Below are 22782 nucleotides of genomic sequence, written 5' to 3'. Positions count from 1 at the left end.
GGGATTTATTTATAATTGCACTATCCGTAGTCATTCAGATGAGGATGGGTTTCCCTTTTGAGTCTGGTTCCTCACAAGGTTTCTTCCTCATATCATCTCTTTTCCTTGCCACTATCATCTCTGGCTTGCTCATTAGTGATAAATTCATACATTTAAAATTTATATCTTGAATGTATTTATTTCTGTAAAGCTGCTTGAATGGAATTGAATAGAATTTTTACACTGTGAGTAGCCTCAGTGTTTAATTATGTGCTTTTTTCACAGTACAAATGATTAAACTGGCAATCTTTTAAATTAGCCATAGCACAGAGCAACTCAATTAGGTTAAGTGTGCAATTATAATTATAATTGCAATCACATGACAATTTGTTATGCTTACCAAAAGCAGTGTGTGTGTGTGTGTGTATGCATACAAGCAGCATTTGTGAACTTTTTGGCAAACGGTAAGGAAAGTTTATTGGGAAACCACATACAGATATGCATATATACCGTGTGCTGCACGACTTATGTGTATGTCTAATGCTAGCTCTGAATAGATGATGGGGAAATGATGGAAAACTGTTGCCATGCCTTTGTCATGGTGTTCATATATTTATCAGGTATATTATAAGTTAGGAATAAAAAACAACAGGGTGTACTGTTAATGGAAAATGATCAACAACATTTGTGGCTGTGATGTGGCCATACGTCCCTAATTGTCCATCCATTTTCCATACCACTCATCCTACACAAGGTCATGGGGCAGCCTGGAGCCTATCCCAGGGAACTTGGGGCACAACATGGGGACAGGGGGCCAACCTATTGCAGGGCACAATCACACACACATTCACACACTACAGACAATTTGGAATTGCCTATAATGCATGTCTTTGGACTGGAGGAGGAAACCAGAGTACCTGGAGGAAACCCCCAAAGCACAGGGAAAACATGCAAACTCTGCGAAAACAGGGCAGAGGTGGGATTTGAACCCCCAACCCGGGAGGTGCAAGGCATACTTGCTAACCACCAATCCACTGTGCCCCCTGTCCCTAATTGTTTTAATGCAAAATGCCCATGAGAAGACTTTCTCATGGTGGAAAAGCTAAAGGTAGAGCTTTACTTCTTCTAGTTCTGACACTGGAGACTCTTTCCATCAAAGCTGTTAATTTAAGCCTCTAATCTTCATAATGTTAGCAATTATACATTTTTCACTGCTAAATAACTGCTACATAGTCTGTAGTATTTGATTCTAGATGTATCCAAACTTCATGAGAATGGTTACAATTGCACCACATATCATGTTCTTTAACAAGAAACCTCTGACAAAGAAATGGTTAGAGATATGAAGGTGCATTAAGGATAGCCATATAAACTTATGTAATATTTTTGGTACATTAAGGATAGCTATATGAGCTTATGTAATATTTTTGACTGAGATGTTCTGTTCAAAGCACCTGCATTGTGTTCAAGTGAAGAATACAGCAGAATACTAAGACTATGATATTTGCACACATGCCTATTGTGTTATATGAGTCAGTCTGAGAAAATTGTTCCATCTATTTTCTACAGTAATACGTGAGTCCTGTCATATACTGAGCTACAGTATGCAAGCTATAAAGCAAGCAATTTATATCCACCCATTTTGAGAGGATATTACTAATCTTTGCGTCAGCCTCAAATCCCACAGTAGGCAAAAGGTCTTGAGATTAACAGCTTGATAGGATTGAAATAGCAAACAATAGTCTAGTAGGTGGACGGAAAGAACTCTGATGTTGCTATTAATAGCTAAACCTTTTGGCCCTGTTCTTTCATTTTCTCTCTTTCTCCCTCTCTAGCACCAGCCTATTAGTTTTAAGTTAAACAATTAGGAACGACAGAGGTGTATGATTCCAGTTCTGGGAAAGAGAGCTGTGGTGAAATTAATTACATTCTTCATCTTATAATACCTCAGATCTCTCATACAGGCTGTCTGTAATTACGCGGCTTCTCTGTAACCGAGCCAGTCTCCAAAGCCCTGTGCAGTACCATACTTTTTCCTCTCTTCTTTTATGTGCTGTTGTTAGACCACACATGGGGCTCATATAGCCAGACTTTGTTGTTGAAAAGCAATTCATCCCTTTGAGTCTTCTGTTTTGTGGTCTTTTGACCTTCCACCATGTCCTACAGCTCTTGCTAACTTTTGCTAACTTTTGTAACACCAGCTCAGTTATGCCTCCCCACCAGCAGATGTCGCTCTGTTATGAGTTCTAGTGCAACCTCTGACCCGAATTTCCTGTTCACGTCCTCATTTCATCTATATGTGTGAGATCCCTTCACATTTTCGACATTTTCTACTATACTGCATATGGTTACTCCTAAAAGTGAAAAGGAGAAAACATCGCATTTAAAGATTCCATTCCAAGTGCAGTGCAGGAGCAGTTGATAGCCAGTATCTGAATTGATTAGGCTTATGTATGTTTCCCTATGACACATAGCTATTCCACAACTTGATCAAAGTGTGACATTCACTGTGTGAGGAAATCAGACTTAGCTAGCACGTAGTTTAAGACATCTTTGTGCCGACTGTTTTTACCACCACTTTTGCTGTTGCTTAATCTGAGTGCACATTACACAACTTGCAGAGAAGAACTTGCAGAATTGCTGACCCTTCCATACTACCCAACTTTAATCACTTGTGATCAGTCATTTGATGGCCAAAAAAAAAAATCAAACAGGCTTGAACATTTTGGAGCCTCAGAAAATGATCAGAAAATAGCATTGCTGAAATGCTCACACAGCAGTTCATTGCGAAGTCTTGCCAATGCTCTGATAGCATAAGTTCCATGTTAGCCTTGAATGTGCCTATACTGCAAAAAAAATGACATCTTAGTATCTTAAATATGGTCAGTTTTATCTAGTATTTCTAATTATACATTACAATAAACCAAATATATTATTATTAAGCCTATTTCTAGACATTTTTAAAATTAATTTCAATAATTAATTTGAAATATTCAAAGTAAATTTAAAGCTTGGGATGTGTAAAAGTATCTAAAACAGGCTGAATAATCTTAGATTTGATTTCTAATAATCTCATAATATGTCTGCTACCATTGTGGATTTTGGATTGTGTATTGGAACTGTCAGTAAAACCTTCTCAGGTTCAGTGCTTTATACCATACTCTGTTTTCTTGGTTTTATTCCATCGTGTAATATACAGAAGCCTTTCAGCAGTACGTAGTGTATTTTCAGCTTGCCCTAAATGGCAGACATCATCTGCATGTACAAATATGACCAGCAGAGACAGAGACTGCTCAGTGGGTGTACTTTTTTCTAGGGTTGGTGTGTTTAGTCTGTACTTAATGGAGCATGAAGGTTTACAAACTTGGAATGGCAAACCGCTAGAGACAGATTCTGGGAATGTGGTGATGAAGCAAGACTCCAGGAAAGATGTGGAAGGAGCGATGTGGTGGGTGAGACCATTGATCTCTGCTTGTGAGATTTGGCTGGCAAGACTGAAGCTCCTAGGGGTTCATACACTGTACATATCCTACTTTTGCTAGTCTTTCTTTGACCGGGTAGAATATGAAAGGCACAGATAAAAAAGTTTCCTAGACTACAATATGATTCACTTTCCTGTAATGTTTTCTTACAGCAAGAAAATGTTCCCTGGAGAGTCATAATGGTGGGTAGCATTGCGTGCGATTTGTTTCTTTGCCGTCATGCCCAGAGAACATCAAGTGCATCCAACATCTGTTATTTGTTAATCACTTATAATCAATACGAGAGGCTCGTTATTACTCATATAGCCTAATACTCCGGAAGCCTCATTTGAATTTCAATTAATACGCCAGCATTTTCTAGATTTCAACATAATCTCGATTTGCTGCACTTGAGGTGGAGGATTACCACAGACAATAATTTTGACGTTCGCTGTACTGACAAAAGGACCGGATAATCCATTTACACAAAAGTAATTATAAAGTCAAAGAGCAGCCAAAAATATTTATGTGGAGAACATATTTTGTAGATGCTTCTTTTTCTTCTCAAAGGCACTTTCACATGTATTGGTCCATTTGCTGAGGCTGAATCAGAGCAGTATTTATACTTTTGGTCAATTTTCTATTTGGTTTGGTTCACACTGTACATAATTAAAAAAACCAAAAAGCAAAGAAAAAACCACACTGGTTGAGGGGCATGAAAATATTCTCATAAAACTCTCATTCACTGGTTAGAAATAAGGTCATGGAAAACATAAATAAACCTTTACCCAGTGCACGTAGAGATCAAAAACCTCATTCAAGATAACATGGAGCCAGCACTAAATAAATAACTAGATAAATATATATACAACTAATTTAAAACTTTTGTGTCACATGCAGCTTTTATTTTGTCTTTTTGTTAATCAGTCCTAATATCCAGCATGCACGGCATTTCTGCAGCTCTATATCTCTGTTCTGTGGCTCAGCTTAGCAACTTGCAACTACAAAAAAAATATCATTATATCATAACCCAAAATACATGTCATGTTTGTTCACTGCCTGAAGTTGGGTCAATTCAGGGTTGAATCACTTGCTTTTCATTGATATTGAAATGCTTGAGTTTACTCTGCATGTAATTAAACTAACCAACACACACACAAAAAAAAAAAACCTGAGGGGAGTGAAGGGCTGAAAACATCTTCAAAAAACTCTTTCATTTATTGGTCAGAAATGGAAAAGATAAACTATTGCAAATGCATTTAGAAATCATAAAAAAACATTGAGGCAGCACTCAATAAATTACTAGAAAATTATATGAACAGCTAGTTTAAAACATTTTGGTGCTGCATCCAGCTTTTATTTTCTATTTTTGCACATAGTACAAGTACAGCTCTCTTCTTTGGATCTGTTTGTATCTTATGGCTCATTTTGCAACTCGCAACTACAAAAGAATTTGCCCGTAAACCCAAAATACATGGCATGTTTGGTTCCCTTCCTGTAGTTGGATTGATTCAGGGTTGAATCTCTTTCTAACTGCAATCAAACTGTACTTGTTCACTTGGAACCGGACTAAGAACACCTTGCTCAGATGCGCTCAGACGCTCTCCATTGGTACACACAATCGCAAATGCTGTTTTCAGACCTGTCTAATGGAAGAGAGAGAGAGAGAGGAAAATGCACCAGGATTCAATTCAAGCATCTTTTCGAGAGCAGCACTGTGGTGTAGCAGGTAGCATTGCTGCTTCACAGCTTCTGATCCGGCCACAATTTTTTTGTGGTAATCACCCACGCACCATAAATGCAGTACATAGGCATCAGGTTGAAAAATGCTGTAATATTCCTTTAAAGTATTTCCAGTATACCAATCATTTATGTTCATTAAAAACTTGACAGATCAAAACCAAGGAAGGATTGCAACGTTAATGCTAATGTCTGCAAAGATTAAAGCCTAATGAGCCAGAAGAAATCAAGAGGAGGCACACCAGTCAGACCAAGAAGGCAAAGGGGGTAAAGAGTGAGGCGCTGGGGAAAAAGAAACGAAAGAGAGAAGAAATAAACCAGCTTAGATAAGCTTTTTTTCTATAAGGACAGGAATAGCTTTTTCAATTCAGTGTGAATATGCAAACAGAAGAAGAGAAGCATACTAAAGTAAAATAGCTAGCTATAGTAGCATCACTCAAGCCTCAGACTATTTCACACATCCTGCTCTGTGATACCAAAGAGAGAGATATAGCGAGTCCCTGCCTCATTTGGGAAGGCCACGAGTCCAACTGAAGCATTTCCTGAGCTTAAGCAGTTGGCTATAATCTCTCGTTAGTGCCTGGCACTCCATCTAAGCAGCTCTCACTATGACAGCTCAGTTGAGTAATGACTTATTTATGTGCAAGATGGCGATTGCAGAAATGCCTTATTTGTAGCCATTGTGGATTAATTATCACGTATTAGCCGAGAACAGCTTTCCTCCTGGCCAAATTCTCCGAGTCTATTTAAAGCATCCCTGAGTGATCTGGCTGGTCTTGGATCAGCATTTTCTTTTGTGAGTATTATGTACTCATTTTCTCCATTTCCCCCTCGCTAGCAGCTAATGGATTTACCATGTAGTTGGGACTGACAGATTCTTCTTCATTAACTTCTCCGTTTGCATCTCAGACACTGCAGACAAGAGAAATCTTTAACCACAAGCACACAAAATGCCTCATTGTAGAGACAAAGGAAAGATGAATGCACAAAAGCTACAAAGGATAATGAATGGAGGGTTGGTGGCTTTTCCATGTGAGATTTGTATATCCGCTACTGTTGTCTGGAATGTGGGTCAATTATGGCATACTTTATTTTCACATATTTTTAAAAGTATTTTCTAATTAAATGTAAGAAACACAGGCAAAGTATGTGTTCTAATGGTCCTATTACATGTAAGAATTAATGGATTTTTGTTTTATATGAGGTTCTTTTGCTACTTACCTGTAGGCTTTACAGTGGCATTGTGTTATACCCTATGTAGTGAGCATATGTAGTGAATCCATAATAAAGCCAATAGGGATTTGGCCTAATTGTGGTAACAATTTAGCACAAAGACAAGTTTAAGATGGCTGATTAACTTGAATCTCTGGTAGCATAAAAGACAGTGGTTCTCAGACTGTAGGTCTGTAAAGCATAGCCTGGGGTTCATGATTAAAAAAAAATGTTACAGAGGTGGAAATCACAACCAGCCATTATCAAAGTGGTTATTTTTATGATTGAATTGTCATAGTTATTAGCATGTTTGCCTGGTCACTTGAATTTAATTGGTTTACTCCAAACCCCAATAACTGAAAACCAAGAAGTGACTTCTGCTAAGACTGCCTTCTACAAAGAGAAGCTGGAATCCTCTGCACTAGATCCTCGCAAGCTCCACAACATCTTTTCTTCACTGCTCAACCCTCCGGCTCCTCCTGCTCCATCCTCTCTGACTGCTGAAGACTTTGCCACTTTTTATGATGAGAAGATTGGAAAAATCTGTCAGACATTCACTTCTACTCCTGCTCCTACACTACACACTGAGGATTCTCCTTCTCATTCGCTGACACAGTTTTCTAAACTAACAACAGAAGAGATCCTGCAAATCATCTTATCCTGCAATCCTACCACCTGCCCATTGGATCCAATCCCTTCGACAATGCTCCAGACCATCTCTCAAGACCTCCTCCCCTTCATCACCACTATCATCAATGGCTCCATAACATCTGGTCATGTACCAACTTCATTCAAAAGAGCAAGAGTTATTCCCATCCTGAAGAAACCCACTCTAGATCCCTCTGTCATCAGCAACTACCGACCGGTATCACTTCTCTCTTTTCTTTCTAAAACCCTTGAACGGACTGTCTATAATCAGCTGTCTTGCTATCTCTCACAGAACAACCTCCAAGATCCCAATCAGTCTGGCTTTAAACCGGCACACTCCACAGAGACTGCCCTTTTGGCCGTCACTGAGAAGCTACATGCCGCTAGATCAGCCATACTGTCTTCAGTTCTCATCCTCCTTGACCTTTCAGCAGCGTTTGACACAGTGAACCACAAGACTCTCCTATCCACCCTCATGAGCCTAGGAATTCGTGGTGCAGCATGGCAATGGTTTGCTTCCTACCTGGAAGATCGGTCATATCAGGTGACATGGAGGGGATCCACATCTGCTCTTCGCAGACTCTCCACTGGTGTTCCACAAGGCTCAGTACTTGGTCCTCTCCTGTTCTCCATCTATACCCATCAGCTTGGTGCGGTCATATCCTCACATGGGTTTTCATACCACTGCTATGCAGATGACACTCAACTCATCCTCTCCTTCCCTCCCTCAGACTCTCATGTTTCTGCTCGGATATCAGCTTGTCTGGCTGACATCTCATCATGGATGACAACTCACCAGCTGAAACTTAATCCCACCAAAACTGAACTGCTGTTCATCCCATATGATTCATCCCCATCTCAGGATCTTGCAATTTCCCTAGACAATTCTCTGATCTCGCCTTCGGTTACCGCACGCAACCTTGGGGTAACCATGGACAATCAACTGTCCTTCTCCTCTCACATTGCTAATCTAACACGCTCATGTCGATTTCTCCTTTATAACATCAGAAGAATTCGTCCATTTCTTTCCTCACAGGCCACACAGGTGCTTGTTCAGTCCCTTGTCATTTCAAGACTGGACTACTGCAACTCACTCCTGGCAGGTCTGCCTCTGAGCGCCATTCGTCCTCTGCAACTGATCCAGAATGCAGCTGCACGACTGGTTTTCAACCTTCCTAAATTTTCCCACACAACCCCATTGCTGCGCTCCCTCCACTGGCTTCCTGTAGCTGCCCGCATCAGATTTAAAACACTGATGCTCGCCTACAAAGCCAAAAACGGACCAGCACCCACTTATCTCAAAGCACTTATCACACCTCGAGCGCCACCACGCTCCCTCCGATCCTCTAGCACTGCTCGACTGGTCCCACCATCTCTCAGGGTACAAGGAAGGCATGCATCGAGACTCTTCTCTGTTCTGGCACCAAGGTGGTGGAATGAACTTCCCCTAGATGTCCGAACAGCTGAGTCACTGGCAGTCTTCAAACGACGGCTAAAGACTTACCTCTTCATAAAATACTTAAATTAGCACTTTCACAAAAAAAAAAAAAAAAAAAAAAAAACCTCCCCAACAGAGTTTTGGACTGATGGTATTCCTAGTTTGTGACCTACCGAGCCAATATCAGAATGTATTTTTGATAGACTTCAAAGCACTATTGTAAGTCGCTCTGGATAAGGGCGTCTGCCAAATGCCATAAATGTAAATGTAAATGTAAGTCGGATGGGAGGGACTCCATACTCTCTCTAGAGAGCCAATTGTATGCGTCTATGAGCTCATTTATGTGGAAGAGGGTAGAAAGCGCTTTCGTCTGGGTGGATTACCCTGCCCTGTGACACAGCATGAGCAGCAGTTCGGAAAGATGCACATGGCTGGCTTTACATGTCTCATAGGAAGCACAATATAAACACAAATTATAAGAGCGTGTGGTTTAATTTTGTCTTCAACTGGCAGAAACATGCAACTGCAAATCTAATACCTGCCTTTCGGTTGTACAAATTTGCACACATATTCAATTATTTTTGGGCTTAATAAATTGCATTGTGGGTTCTAAATTAAGGAGTACAAACACCAGCCTGTGTTTTGCATTTTGGAGTAAAAAGCTCCCCAAATTGTTTAGTCATTAAAGCAAACATGCAAAACTTACAAGATTACCAATTAGTGTGAAACACACAAACAATGTGATTAATTCAGCTTGCACATTTTTGCAGGTATTGTCATGTTTACATGTATTTTTGCACAGGTTAAAAAAAAAAAAAAAACTTTAGTAATCCAGGGTACCACAGCTACCCTCCCCAGTTGGTAGCTGATGTATGATAGAGGAGTACTGGCTGGTGGGAGGGATTTGTCAGGTGTGAAAAATGGGGAAATATAAAGTGTGTTGAGGGGATCTGCAGAATTTATTATGTTAAATTGGTCACTGACTACAAAAAGTTACCATAAGAAAACTTTAGTCTTATGTGTAGTCTTATATAATTGTGATTCTTACTCATTCTTACTCATGTGATTCTTACTCACAGTGAAGGGCTTAGGTAAGTACAATTTGACTGCATTTTTAGGGAGTGTGGTAAGAGCTGGTGGTAAGATTTAGCTGTAGGTGCTAAGCATCATCCCCAGTGTTTATGGATGCTCTTCTCCTCAGTGACCCATAGATGAGCTGGCATTGAAAGTCAGGACTAAATGGGTAAGTCCACCAGATGCAATCTCAGATGCAAGCTCGTCTGTCTGTGACGGCCTGCTGCTCCCTTCTCTGTTTGGCTATCTCTCTTTTTGAAGTGTCTCGGTCTGTTTACCAGGTCATATTCTCTCCCTCTCTCCCTCACAGTCAGTGTTTATTTTCTCCAGCTGTACCACATCTGCTTCCATCCCCTTCTATAATGTGTCACTTCAAAGTTTCCTATAGTCTATTGCTGTTTCTGCTTCACCCTCCCTGCTCGCCTCCTCTGGTTCATGAATTTATTATAAAGACCAGAAATGAGGGGGTGTGAGGGAGAGATGAGGAGAGGGGAGGGACATTGATCTGGTGCTGGGATTCACTCCGCTTCTTTCATTATCATGTTCCCTTTTGTCTTGTACTCTCATTCTCTTCTATATATTTAATATAATACACACCTTACTATGCAGTAACCTTATATTATGTCTTGTCTCCCTCTCACTCTTTCTATCTAACTCCGTCGTTCTCTTTCCTTGTGTGCTTGCTTGCTACCTGTTGCCATGCCAACCCCATAATTTTTTTGTATCTTGAATATTGCCCAGAGCAGTGTATCTCCGTGGGGTCTCCAAGTAACTGTATATAGTTATTACTTATGCTGAAATGTACTAATATATTCCTTCACACATAGACCCTGGATTACTAAAGTTTTTTTTTTTTAAACGTGTGCAAAAACATGTGTGAACATGATAACACTTGCAAAAAAATGTGCCCGCTGATTTAATAACAGGGTTTGCAAAGGTTTGTGTCTTTCACACTAAGTGGTTGTCAGTTTTGCGTGTTTGCTTTAATGACTATACAGTTTGTGGCGCGTTTTACCTCAAAATGCAAAATACAGGGCAGTGTTTGTACAGATAAATTAATTTAGAAACCACAGTGTTATTTATTAAGCCCAAAAGTATTTGGGAATGGTGATTGTGTGTGCAAATGAGTACAACCGAAAGGCAGGCATTAGATATGCTGTTGCATGTTTCTGCCACTTGATGACAAAATTAAACCACACACTCTTCTAATTTGTGTTTGTATTGCATTTTAAACACTTGTTTGACATGTCTCACTGCTTTTAATACATACTGGGCATGTGGCAGGTTTTAGTTTCTGTTTACTCTTCTGGGAGTCTTGTTGACATCTGTACTCATCATGGCATCATCAAGAGTAATTATCACACACAAAAACCTGATTTACATACTGTTTCCTTCCTCAACTTGGCATGTAATGTCATTCATGAAATTATTCTTTGAAACGAAACACACAGACACACACACACACACACACACAGAAACACACACACACACAGAAACACACAATTTATGTACCCAATTTATCCCACACAAATTAGCCCATGTTACTTGCATATATATGTAAATAAATCAGGGTCGGAATACATTTACGTGTATGTTCACAGGTTTTTTAAAATAACTCCTGCAGTATTGTCTCTTCATGCCTGTGCATGCACATACACACAGAGAAAAACAATTTGGGTTTTACCTCGTTGAATAATATCAAATTAATACCTGAGGGTCACAGTAAGAGGTTGAAATACCTGGCACAAATCAGTCTGCCTACTCCAAAGCTTAATTGTTTCAATAAAGGTTGATCATCATCTCCATTTCCCTCGTCTCGGTAATGTCTGATTGCTCTAGCAGTCATTTATCTGAAAATGATTATTAATGCTAAGACTGAAAGCTTTATTGAATTTGAATGACCTAACAGTTATTTGAGATATCTAAAACTAAACATATTAACTGCTGTCAGGTCAAGCTGTGTTCGTAGACGTCTGGTTATCTATCAGACGTCTAGTTATGTCCAGATTGAACGTTTGAATAAAAATACTGTCTGCTGAGATCTGAACACTCTCTGGCTGTTTTTTTTTTTTTTTAAAGAGAACATAGATGTATCCTTGATTGTCTTCTATATCCAATAATCCTGTACGGCAGCTCTGGTGCAGCAGTCAGTTCAGAAATAGTGGCAGAAAACTTTACTTGGTGAGTGATAGCAGTTTGTTTACAGATACTAAAAAATTGTCAAACGAGGAATATGTAGTGTGGTCACAGAATATTTATTCCCAAACTGTACTGATCTTTCAGGGCTAGCAAATTTTAGAGTAAATTTTTGACATATCGCTGCTTTTGAAGCCTGTCTCAAACTGTCATAGGGACTGTGGTAGCATATCTAAGTGCTGAATTGTAAGACACTGATGCCTTCCACAGCAAAGACAGCAAGGCTTTAAGGCTTCTCTTTCATAAACAACCAATGTGTGTCACGCTTGCATATGAAATCCTTGTGTCTGCTCTGCAGTGCATCTCCAGAGAGCTCCATATTGTCGGCTCACCAAGTCACAACAGATGAACACCTGAGGGTCACTGTGTGAAGTCTAAACACCTGTTTAATCAGCTGGTACAAATCTGCCAGCTTGCTCCCATGCTTAATTGTTTTCTTCCTTCCGCTCATGATCTCCATTTTTCTCATATGCTTTTTTTAGTTTACTGGAACAGCAACTACTACTACCACTACTACTACTACTATTCGGCTAGGTGGCAAAGTGGAGTGGAACTAGAGTCCCTGTTTCGATCGTGAGCTCAGGTTACTGTGTGAAGTTCTGCATGTTCTCCCCATGTCCATGTCAGTTTCTTCTGTGTTCTCCTTTCACCTCCATACAACATGCCAGTAGATGGCTTGACTGTGATACATTGCCTCTAGTTGTGAATGAGTGCATGAATGCGTGTGTATAATGCTCTGCAATCAAACAATGTCCAACCAGGGTGTATTCTTCTTACTTTCTGGTTCATAAGGACATTGGAAATGTTTGAAGTTTGCAGATTTGGCAGACTAAAAACAGAAAATTCAGGAAAAATGTACAGCTTAAAGGCTATTAAGAAAATATAAAAGAGGTTGGAGAGATATTCTGGCAGGATATAGGTATTGTGTCAAAAATTAAAAGTAGGAGTATGGAGCCAAAAATCAACTTGAGTAAAAGTAAAAAGTATCCACATTTAAACATACTCAAATATTCAAGGATTAAAAAGTAAATATTTCTAACTGCTGGAAAGAGCTGACCACAAGTTCATCATGTCTGATCCTGCATGGCTAGCTAGCATCACTAAGCAATCAGCCATAAGCAAAATATTCTGCTAATTCAGACAAACCTAGAATTTGGTTAATTACCCTTTTGGAATGAATGCTAAGGCACATTACCACAAAAACAAAACTTAACTAGCTAATGTAATTAGTCTGTGAGCTCAGCTAGCTAAGTTAGTTAAGTTAGCTAACTAATTTGCAAAACTTAACTAGCTAATTTAACAAATTTAAAGTTAACACACTTCATTAGATTTGATGGAGAATTTTAAAGGCAGATATTTCATTTTACTAAGAAAGAAAGAAAAAGATTTGTAACAAGAACTCTGAAAGTCAAAATGAAAAGGTAATGAGTTAAAAGTATTTTTTTCCTTGCAAATATCCTTGAATAAGAATATAATTATTCAATTTCATACTACTTGGGTAAAGTACAAATCATTCAAAATACTATTTAAGCACAATAACAAAGTACAATTACTGAAGTATTTTCCACCTCTGGTTATAAGAGAATATTTATAAAACATTGAGATAGAGAAATGTAAAATTTTCAGCTGATCTTTTTGAATCTTTTAGGGTTTTCTTTTTTACTATTACTACCTTACCACACATAACTTTGAGCATTTTTTTTTAACTTGTGATAATGACAGAACATCTGTGATATTGAGACATAAGTCATTTATCACGCTAAATGTCTTTCATGCTATAAATGAATTTTTTGCCTTCTTCACTTTGCCCTAAGGGGATATAGACTTTTGCACTGTAAATAATTGAGTTCAGTAACTGACTTTGTAATGCTGACTTTGTGCTGAATCAGAGAATGTAGATCAGTTAATAATGGTGTAATAAATCAGCAAGTTAAAAAATATATAAAGGTTAACCCAGATGGTGCCTTAGGTCTTATAAGGTTAACAGGTTCAGAAAGACTGATTTCCGATATTTCTAAAAGGAAGGAGGTCAGAAAACTCCAGAAAAATCCATCTCTTTCTCTCTCTCTCTGTCTCTCTCTCTTTCCTTCTCTGTGGAAATAGACACATCAGTCAGCGAGCTTGGCCAGGGTGCTTCCACTGAGACACTGTGACACAAAGTGTAGACGTGATATTAATTGTGTCGCTGGAATGCAGTCAAAGAACTACGGAACAAAGCGAGGAGAGAGAGACAGAGAGAAAAGAGAGTGTTTGGTGTCTGGAGATATAACAGAGTGTAGTCATGGGAGAAATGCAGTAGACTAATAAATGAGAAGCATGTAATGCATTTAATTATACACATGTTGGGCAAAGGTTTTCCAGGGAGTGAAGCTAAGAAGAAAAAAATGACAATGCAAAGATTAGGACTAACATTTAAATGCAGGATTTCAATAATAGTGTCAAAGAGAGAGAGAGAGAGAGAGAGAGAGAGAGAGAGAGAGTTTGTGTTCATGGGTGCATTTAACTACATGAGCAGATTTCCCTGTTATTTCCTCAGACTGCTTGTGTCCCTGATGCTCTTCATTATTCATGGGCTTTTATTATCAGTGCCCCATATGTGGCGTTTATTCCTCTTCACTCTTTTGAATTTTTGTTTTCGCAAAGCAGAAAAAGAGCATGAGCAGACACTGATTTTTTTTTTCCTTTTAACTATCTTTTCTGCAAGGGTTCCTGAGTGGTGCAGTGATTCTAATGATGACACAGCCATCTGCTTCCGGGAGTCAATTGAGGAATATTTGCCGTGCTTTTTGGGTGGGTGGGGCAGCATACTCTCTCTTCCCTGTCAATCATAGTGACACTAGCCAATCATAGGCATCTGTGAGGACATGTATGCGGAAGATGGTAGATAGCGCTTTCCTCTGAGTGTGTTCCTCCGCCTGTGATGTGGCATGAGCAGCAGTTAGAAAAGATGTGGATGTTGACTTCAAGTGTCTTGGAGGAAGCATGCGTTTAGCCCTTCCCCTCCATGTTTGGTAACTGTCATGTGATAAGGAAGAGTTAGCTAGTGGAATAGAATTAGTATTGGGAAGAAAATGGGGGAAAACTCTTCTTTCTGCAGCTTATTAGCCCAATTCTTGCTTTAGTCCCATCTCTAATGTCTGACATATTCCAGATTTTGTCTTCTTCTCACCGACTGTCTCCCACACATGTGTAAATGTGGCACATTGTGTGTTGAATCCACATGAATTCACATTTTTCTGTAGCATTTCTGTTGAATAAAGATAGGCCTCACTGTCATTGTCTCGTCTTTGTGCTCTCTCTCTCTCTCTCCCTCTCTCTCTCGCTCTCTCTCTTGCTACCCCCCCCCTCGCAGAATTCATTTCCACACCGCACAAATAAAACTCCAAAATAAAAAGTTTTATTTTGTGCATGCTCAGTGTTGCCTTGCAGTTGATGATTTCTTCCCTTCACCCCCACCACCCCTCCACTTTTTATCCTCTGCAATAAACAGTCTACAGTTTAAGTGATGCAATATAAGTGTAAGTCCATTCACTTAAAATGCCCTGATTGTCATGATACAAAAAAGACAGACAGGTTATTATGGATTTAAGACATAAAAATGGAAAAAATCACATAGAAACATGCATTGATTTTGGAGATTAATGGATGGCTACAACACTTCTGAACATATTAAACTGTTTTGTGTCTGAATGCTATCCAGACACAGTGGGGTCCAATCATCCTAGACCAAACGGACAAATTGGAGATCTTTTTTTTTTTTTTTTTTCATTTAAAACTGGGAATAAACAAAGTTTTAGACTTTAGACTTCAGTTTTGAAAAATTAAAAACAAAAAATAAACTGTTTGATATATTGAATTTTCAATACTTCTACGTCACTATTGAAAGTTAAGCAAGTTTGTGGAGTTGACCATGTTAACACCTTTCTACAAAAGGTCAGACTTTCTTTGAGTCATATGTCTTTCATAGAAGCAGGTTTTCAGATATTTTACTTAAATTGTACTAAGTTATTGCTGATAATATAACTTGTAATGTAAAATGTTGTATTAAATAAAAAAAGAATGCAAAAATTAGATAAATGTAAGTCGCTCTGGATGTTCAGATTTGTTGTTTTTGTATGTTGAAATGACAAAAATGAGACATCGAAAACATAAAAAAACAGTGAGTAAAAATATCACCAAGTTTAGGGCTCAAGAAAAAATTCGATAACTTTTCCAAATTAGATTTTTAGTCTGAGGCACAGACTTTCGGCTAATATCATTTATTTTCATTTTAAATGCATTAATATTGTTAAACGGTTAAACGTAAATAATATGTAACCCGTTTTAGTATAGTTTTATTAAGTGATGTTTTGTCATGTATGAACATGCATCATACACTATATGGCCAAAAGTATGTGGACAACTGAGTATTGAACGTCCCTTTCCAAAACCATGGCCATTAATATGGCGTTGTTTCCCCTTTGCTGCTATTACAGCCTATTATCCACTCCTCTAAGAAGGGTTTCCACTAGATTTTGGAACATGGTTTTGGGGATTTGCACTCATTTAGCCACAAGAGCATTAGTGAGGTCAGGCACTGATGTTGAGCGAGGAGGTCTGGTGCATAGTCATCATTCCAATTCATCTCAAAGGTGTTCAGTGGGGTTGAGGTCAGGGCTCTGTGCAGGCTGCTCGATTTCTTCCACATCAACCTTGGAAAACCATGTCTTCATGGACCTTTCATGCTGCAATGGGTTAGGGCTAGGTCACTCAGTTCCAGTGAAGGGAAATCTTAATGATACAGCATGCAAAGACGTTCTAGACAACTGTGTGCTTCCAACTTTGTGGCAAGAGTTTAGCGAAGGCTCACATATGGCTCTGAGGGTCAGGTGGCCACATATGTATTTTTTGATGCTGCGTACTTTACAAATTTAATAATCCAAATTACATAAACATATGGGAGCAGAGTTTGCGATAAAAATAGAACAACAGATCCTACTCGTACTCACATCGTGGCATGTGCCCAAACTCATGCAAAATCAGCAAGTCGTACCAATTCACATGAATCAAGTCATGTGAAAACTTTGAAGGATTAGAGTTAGGGGTTAGTGTTCATAGGATTTCAATTGTATGAAAACAAATCATAGCGCACAACCGTGATATGTGTGAATTCATGCACATCTCTCATGAGATCATGCTGGCAGAGCGTTGCTGTACTAGTTAAAGTTTGTAGAACTCAGACATGACCTGTTCTCCTGACTGTGCTGATGCAGTTGTGCTAATGGATTGTAATTAGACTGTACCTGCTTTACCTTTCTGGTAGCACAGTGTTAATGCACTAGAAAATTACCCAGGGCCAAGCGTCAGAAAATTAAGCCTAATGTCAAGCTCTGAATGCTGGGAAAATGTGCTGCATTAACTGCTTACACAGTTGAGTAGAGTCTCCCGGTCACCGTCACTTTATTTCTCCTCCTTCTCTGTCTGTTGTGTACAGCAGATGGTGTGTGTAGTTCTTCCATCAGATTTTCTCAAGACTCTGATTATAAATGAAACCAATTACAAAGATTAAAGTGCTTTGTTCCTCTGAGAGTAACTGCTTAAAATTTTTGCATAAATGTTTCTTTTTCCGACCTTTCCTTTTCGTCCCTCCCTTCTTTTTTTCCTTCTTCCCTTCCTACACTCCTTCCTTCCATCTTCCTTTCCTTCTCCCTTTTCTTCTTTTATACCTTCCTTCCTTCCTTCTCCCTTCCTTCTTTCCTTCTTATTCACTTCCTCCTTCCCTTTCTTTCTTCTTCATCTCCTTCTTTCATTTCTTCCTTATTACTTTCCCTCTTCCAACTGATTAATTCCATTAAAGGCATGGCACAGTGATGCATCCTCACAGCTTCAGTGTCCCCTGTTTGATCCTCAGCTCCACTATGTGGCGTTTCTGCTCATGTTAGGTAGGTGTACTGGCTAGGCTAAATTGCCCCTAGTTGTGAATGAGTGTGTGCACTGGTGCACCAATCCAGGGTGTATTCCCACCTCATGCCCAGTGTTCCCCAGATAGATACGCTGACTAGTTATTGAAGATAACAGAATCAATTAATTAAATTAAACTAACAGCATCCCTACTTTTAGACACCTTTTCTGTGTAAATGCACTCACTGATGAAGGTGACACAAAAGCAGAATGAGAACTGAAAATATTAGTTCTCCCCAGCTGAAGAGACTGCCAAGGGGATAGATTTGGCAAAATGCCTGGCCTTGTAACTATGCTGAAGTTTGTCCAAGAGATTGTTCTGCTGTAGACAAAAACTGTTCCAAAAACTGTCTATTCTAGTTTCTGACCAAAATGAGAACAAAGAGGAAGTCTGTATATATGAGGAAGGCTGTATGACCACTTCACCCATGGAAAAATTCAGCATTTCGGCTATAAATGGTACAAAATCATTGGAAATTTCTTGGAGAGTCGTAGAATTAGATAATATTTTTTCAGCAAATCCTCTGAAATACAGAAGAGTTAGTTTTAGGATGCATGTATGGTGGCATCTACTCTCATCTATTGCAGAGTTATCTGCATGAAAGAGGATGTGGAAGTGGAGCAGGGGGATTAAAGAGAGAAGAGTAAAAACACAAATAGGGAGAAGAGAATAATTTGCATGGCTGAGAAAAGCTTGTGCTAATCTTCAAAAGAATTTTTTTTTGTTACAGTAGTGGACAATTGTAAGTTGGATTTCGCGAACTTTTATACTGTGAAATATTATTGTGTTGTATTAGAGAATATATGGCAAAAAAAAGGGTGATGTTGAGGATGGTATGGAGATGGCAGTGAGTCTAGTGATGGAATTTGGATGAAATGTGCAGATCAAATAGCAGTGAGAGAGTCAAAGCTCACACAAAGTGAGTCCACAAATATATTCCCCCACCTGGGAGAAGACTTCCTGTAGAGCTGGCACTGTTCTCTGGGGTTGTCCAAGTGTAAGGGCCAGGAGCTTAAGAGAGAGTCCGGTAGCATGGGAAGGGATGAGCCCTTTGAATGGCTTAATGTTAGTTCTGGAATTCACCTCCTACCAGCTATACCCGACGGGGACGTGAGTGACCTTCTGTCAGCTTTTGCACAATGAAATGAAATTTAGACTGAGTAGTAATGTTACTATGAGATACTTATGGTTATATATATATGGTTATATATATATAAATCAGCCACTCATCTTCATGAAGACTTCATTCTCAACTCTGCCATACACTTTACATTCTGTTAAATTACTAATTGAGTAATCAACTATTTAATCCACCTCAAATGGATATAAGCTGATGTCCCATTGATTTGTTCACTTTCTCTTTTTCTCTGCTGCACAAACCTTGGAGCAGAATACTCACTTCCCCATTTAGTTCCACTGAGTTATTATTGCACCTAGTGGACAAAAATGCTAACTGCAACAAGCAGGAATCATGCCGTGTGCTCACTCTGTGAACATTTTCAGTGGGTGAGGTGCATCGAACAGGACAGTTAATTACAGGTTTGTGTTTTTTATGCTAAATCAAGCTTGCTTAAAAATACTTCACAGCATCCAAGCTCTTATTTTATAGCAAATAACAAGATAAATCTAACAATTTCCTTCAAACAAAGCCAAAGTATAAGTTGCTCTGGATAAGGGAGTTTGCCAAATGCCATAAATGTAAATGTAGGTGGAATCAGGTGTAGCTCCTGCTTGATTGGAATGAAAACCTGCACCCCCACTGGCCCTTTGCAGATAAGCTTGGTCACCCTTGGTCTATGATGTACAGAACCATTCCTATTGTGAGATATATTGTAAATACTGGGAGAGAGAAAGGTGGATTATGGAGTGGATGATGTCCGTACATGAAAAATGTGTGTGCACCACCATCTTGTGGGAAACAAGGTCACTATTTAAGGCTATGTCAACATTAATGTCTTCCTGCAGCACCAATATCTGCTGTTAGCAGACATTGTCAGAAGGAAATCACAATTTGAAAGAGCGCAATTTACAAATCGCAAGAGCTGCAATTTGAATTAGCCAATAATTTTACAAGGGAATATTACAGCCAATAAAGCAAGCATGCATGAACTGCCTGTATATGACCAATCAGAAGCCGGCAATCACCATGTGTGCTGTGCATGACAACAAAACCGAACTATTAGGTAAAGTGCTGAACATTCGCAAAAATGCTTCATCTGAACAAGTGAGTGCGAACCAAGCTGAGAACACTTTCTATACACTGTGCGCTTGATTTATTTACTTTATTAACAAACTTTATTTAATCACAACTGGCAGATCGCTACAGACAAAACAGGGGTAATAATAAAGGGAGCTGAAGAGCAAATGAGACTCAGCAATCCGAGTTCTTTGCCTCTTTTTGACACTTTACATCCAGTCTGTTGTGGTAGTGCCCTCTTCCTGATAGTTTAGCAAAAAAAAATCATAATTAGTAAATGAGAGAGTTTGCTCGGCTTGTTTGAGAAGGGGGTGTGGCTGATAGGTGGCATGGTTGTCAGGGGGGATTCTGGTAGCTCTCGAACTAGGCTTATTCCAATAATTATAAAATATTTCAAAGTTAATATCTCTAAAATGTAAATTCACCTATTAATAACTGATAAATGAATGTTTTTGCTGCTGTTGCTCTCTCTTGATTAGTATTTTCAATGATTGATTATGACAATGATCAACTTTTAATGCGGCTGCTTCAATAGTAATAGCAACCACAGTGTAATCTGAGGACCCTGAGGATCTTTTTTTTTATTGGAGGCCAAGATTGTAATTATGTCTTGTAGATACAGTATGTAAAACGCTAATACAGGCCTGGATCTGGATTTAATAAAAAATAATCGCAATCCTAGTCTCAATCACAATATTTAATAAAAAATAATCGCAATCCTAATCTCAATCACAATATTGCTTAGAAAAATCACAATTAGATATTTTACCCAAATCATTCAGCCCTACATCAGAGTGCTCTGGATTGCTTCTTGTGTCTGTCCTTGATGAATCCAGTAAGTAGACTGCCTTGCCATATGCCAGGGAAGGAGGAAGCAGAGAGAGGCTACACGCTACACTCTAGCAGGTTAATAGGCACCACCTGAGAGAACAAATGTGCAGCTAGTGGGTGACTAAAGCAGCAGCAGTAGGGTCTGTTCAGAAATTGGGCTGTACTGCTTTTTACTGCTTTTTAGGCAATTTTATTCATACATGCATCTTCAGTATCTTCAGTTTCTCCTGGTCAGGGTGGCAGTGGTGGATCCAGAGCCTATCCCGGGGGAACACTGGGCACAAGGCGATAAAATTCACCTCGGATGGGACGCCAGTCCATTGCAGGGCACCATGCACACACACACATTCGCACCTAGCAATTTAGCGTTACCACTTGCATGTTTCTGGACAGTGGGATGAAACAGGAGAACCCAGAGAAAACCCACACAAACACTGAGAAAACATGAGAAACTCCACACAGACATTAAACCGAGCTCAGGATCCAACCAGGGACCCTGGAGCTGTGCAGCAGCAATACTACCCGCTGCATCATTGGGCTGCCTGTTACAATTTTAGTCAAACAATAATATAACACCACACGATACTGTCTCTAGCATGAGTTATTAGGAAAGTAAATCAGTTTAAAAAGAATTTACATAACTCAGCCAGCTGTTTACCATATAGATTGAATGCACTCAAATACATAAATATATTTAGCAGCAAATCATTTTGATTATCCAATAAATATTTCAGAGCAAAAGGGAAATCAATAGTAATATACACGTGCATGTTATTTTCTTTTACAGTTCTAAGTAAAGAAGTGTGTTGTAAAATGATCTGATAACATTGACTAATTTGACCTTGTCCAGGAAAAACGAGTCAAATCTTTACTAATTTTGTTAAGTTTTATCATATTTTAATCCACTCCTTCAGTGAACAAGTTTTCTCGCTCAACCTGCCACAGTTAAGATTTCTGTCTCATTCATGGCTGAACTCGGGCTCTTTCCTGTACAGGAAGATGCTTGAGGTGAAGATTATTGATGATGAGGAGTACGAGAAGAACAAGACCTTCACCATCCAGCTGGGGGAGCCCATCCTGCTGGAGATTGGACAGAAGCATGGTAAGGAAAAATCCTCTTTTGAGCAGATCCAGAATTAACTTACACTACTCAAACTGTCTACAACAGATGGTTTTGCCATCTACATCATCTTATTTGCTGTTAACAAATGTCTTTTTTTATTATTATTATTTCTGTGGAAACAATAACAATAGCGCCAACAATGGTCATAAGTAAAAGTACACAGAATGGTATGAAGAAGCGAATCTGGGGCTGATTTCTTTCTAACCCAGACATAGATTCACACAGCCTATTAGTGATAGTCATGTCAGCCGATTACTCTTGATAAAACACCCCATAGATTTTATGTGTATTGGGGCTAATTTATTTAAATTCTCTTCACTGATACATCCGTAACATCATCAGCAGTGACTGAGAAAATTCAATAATACAGTAATGGGTAAACATGTAATAAACATGAATAAAGTAGATTGTGTTATTATCTCTTGGTAATCGATTTCTCAAAATGGCTTTGAAAGAGAAACTAGAAGTAAATAAACTAAGCAAAATTATACTGTCGAGATGAGATCCTGTACTATAAGCCCCAACCATAATCATTTCAAATACTCATAGATAGATTTTTTTTTTGCTCTCCTTTTCCCTTGCAATATCATGATGAAACCATCGAGTCTACCTACTACAAAAACCTGCAAAACATATTCTAAATCACCTACACTGAGCATCTTATAGAAATCTAGGGGTCTTTAGCTCACTAATACTCCTGTTGGAGTCTGTATTATTAGAATACAAAAATAAAACTGGACCGTCTTCTGTTGTCGTAGCCCATCTGCCTGAAACTTTTGCATTCTGAGATGCTTTTCTGCACACCACGGTTGTAAAGAGTGGTTATTTGAGTTACTGTAACCTTTCTGTCAGCTCGAACCAATCTGATTATTCTGAAGTGATGGTGAGTGTACAGTATATACAGTATAAATCGACTGACTAATGAGTACCAATTTTCCAAAA

The 22782-nt window shown here is 38.9% G+C and overlaps 1 protein-coding gene across 1 annotated transcript in view; it reads left to right on the top strand.

The window, feature by feature from the left end:
* slc8a4a (solute carrier family 8 member 4a) overlaps positions 1 to 22782 on the top strand; it is an 89190-nt gene that overhangs the window by 52092 nt on the left and 14316 nt on the right. The window contains exon 5 of the mRNA XM_034311486.2: positions 21713 to 21819. Within this exon, the coding sequence (XP_034167377.1) occupies positions 21713 to 21819 (107 nt within the window). The remainder of the gene's footprint in view (positions 1 to 21712; positions 21820 to 22782) is intronic.

This window comes from Pangasianodon hypophthalmus, chromosome 15 (assembly GCF_027358585.1).
Source record: "Pangasianodon hypophthalmus isolate fPanHyp1 chromosome 15, fPanHyp1.pri, whole genome shotgun sequence".
Classification (NCBI taxonomy): Eukaryota; Metazoa; Chordata; class Actinopteri; order Siluriformes; family Pangasiidae; genus Pangasianodon; species Pangasianodon hypophthalmus.
Note: the sequence above shows the minus strand (reverse complement) of the source record. Positions and strands in the feature narration are given on the sequence as shown.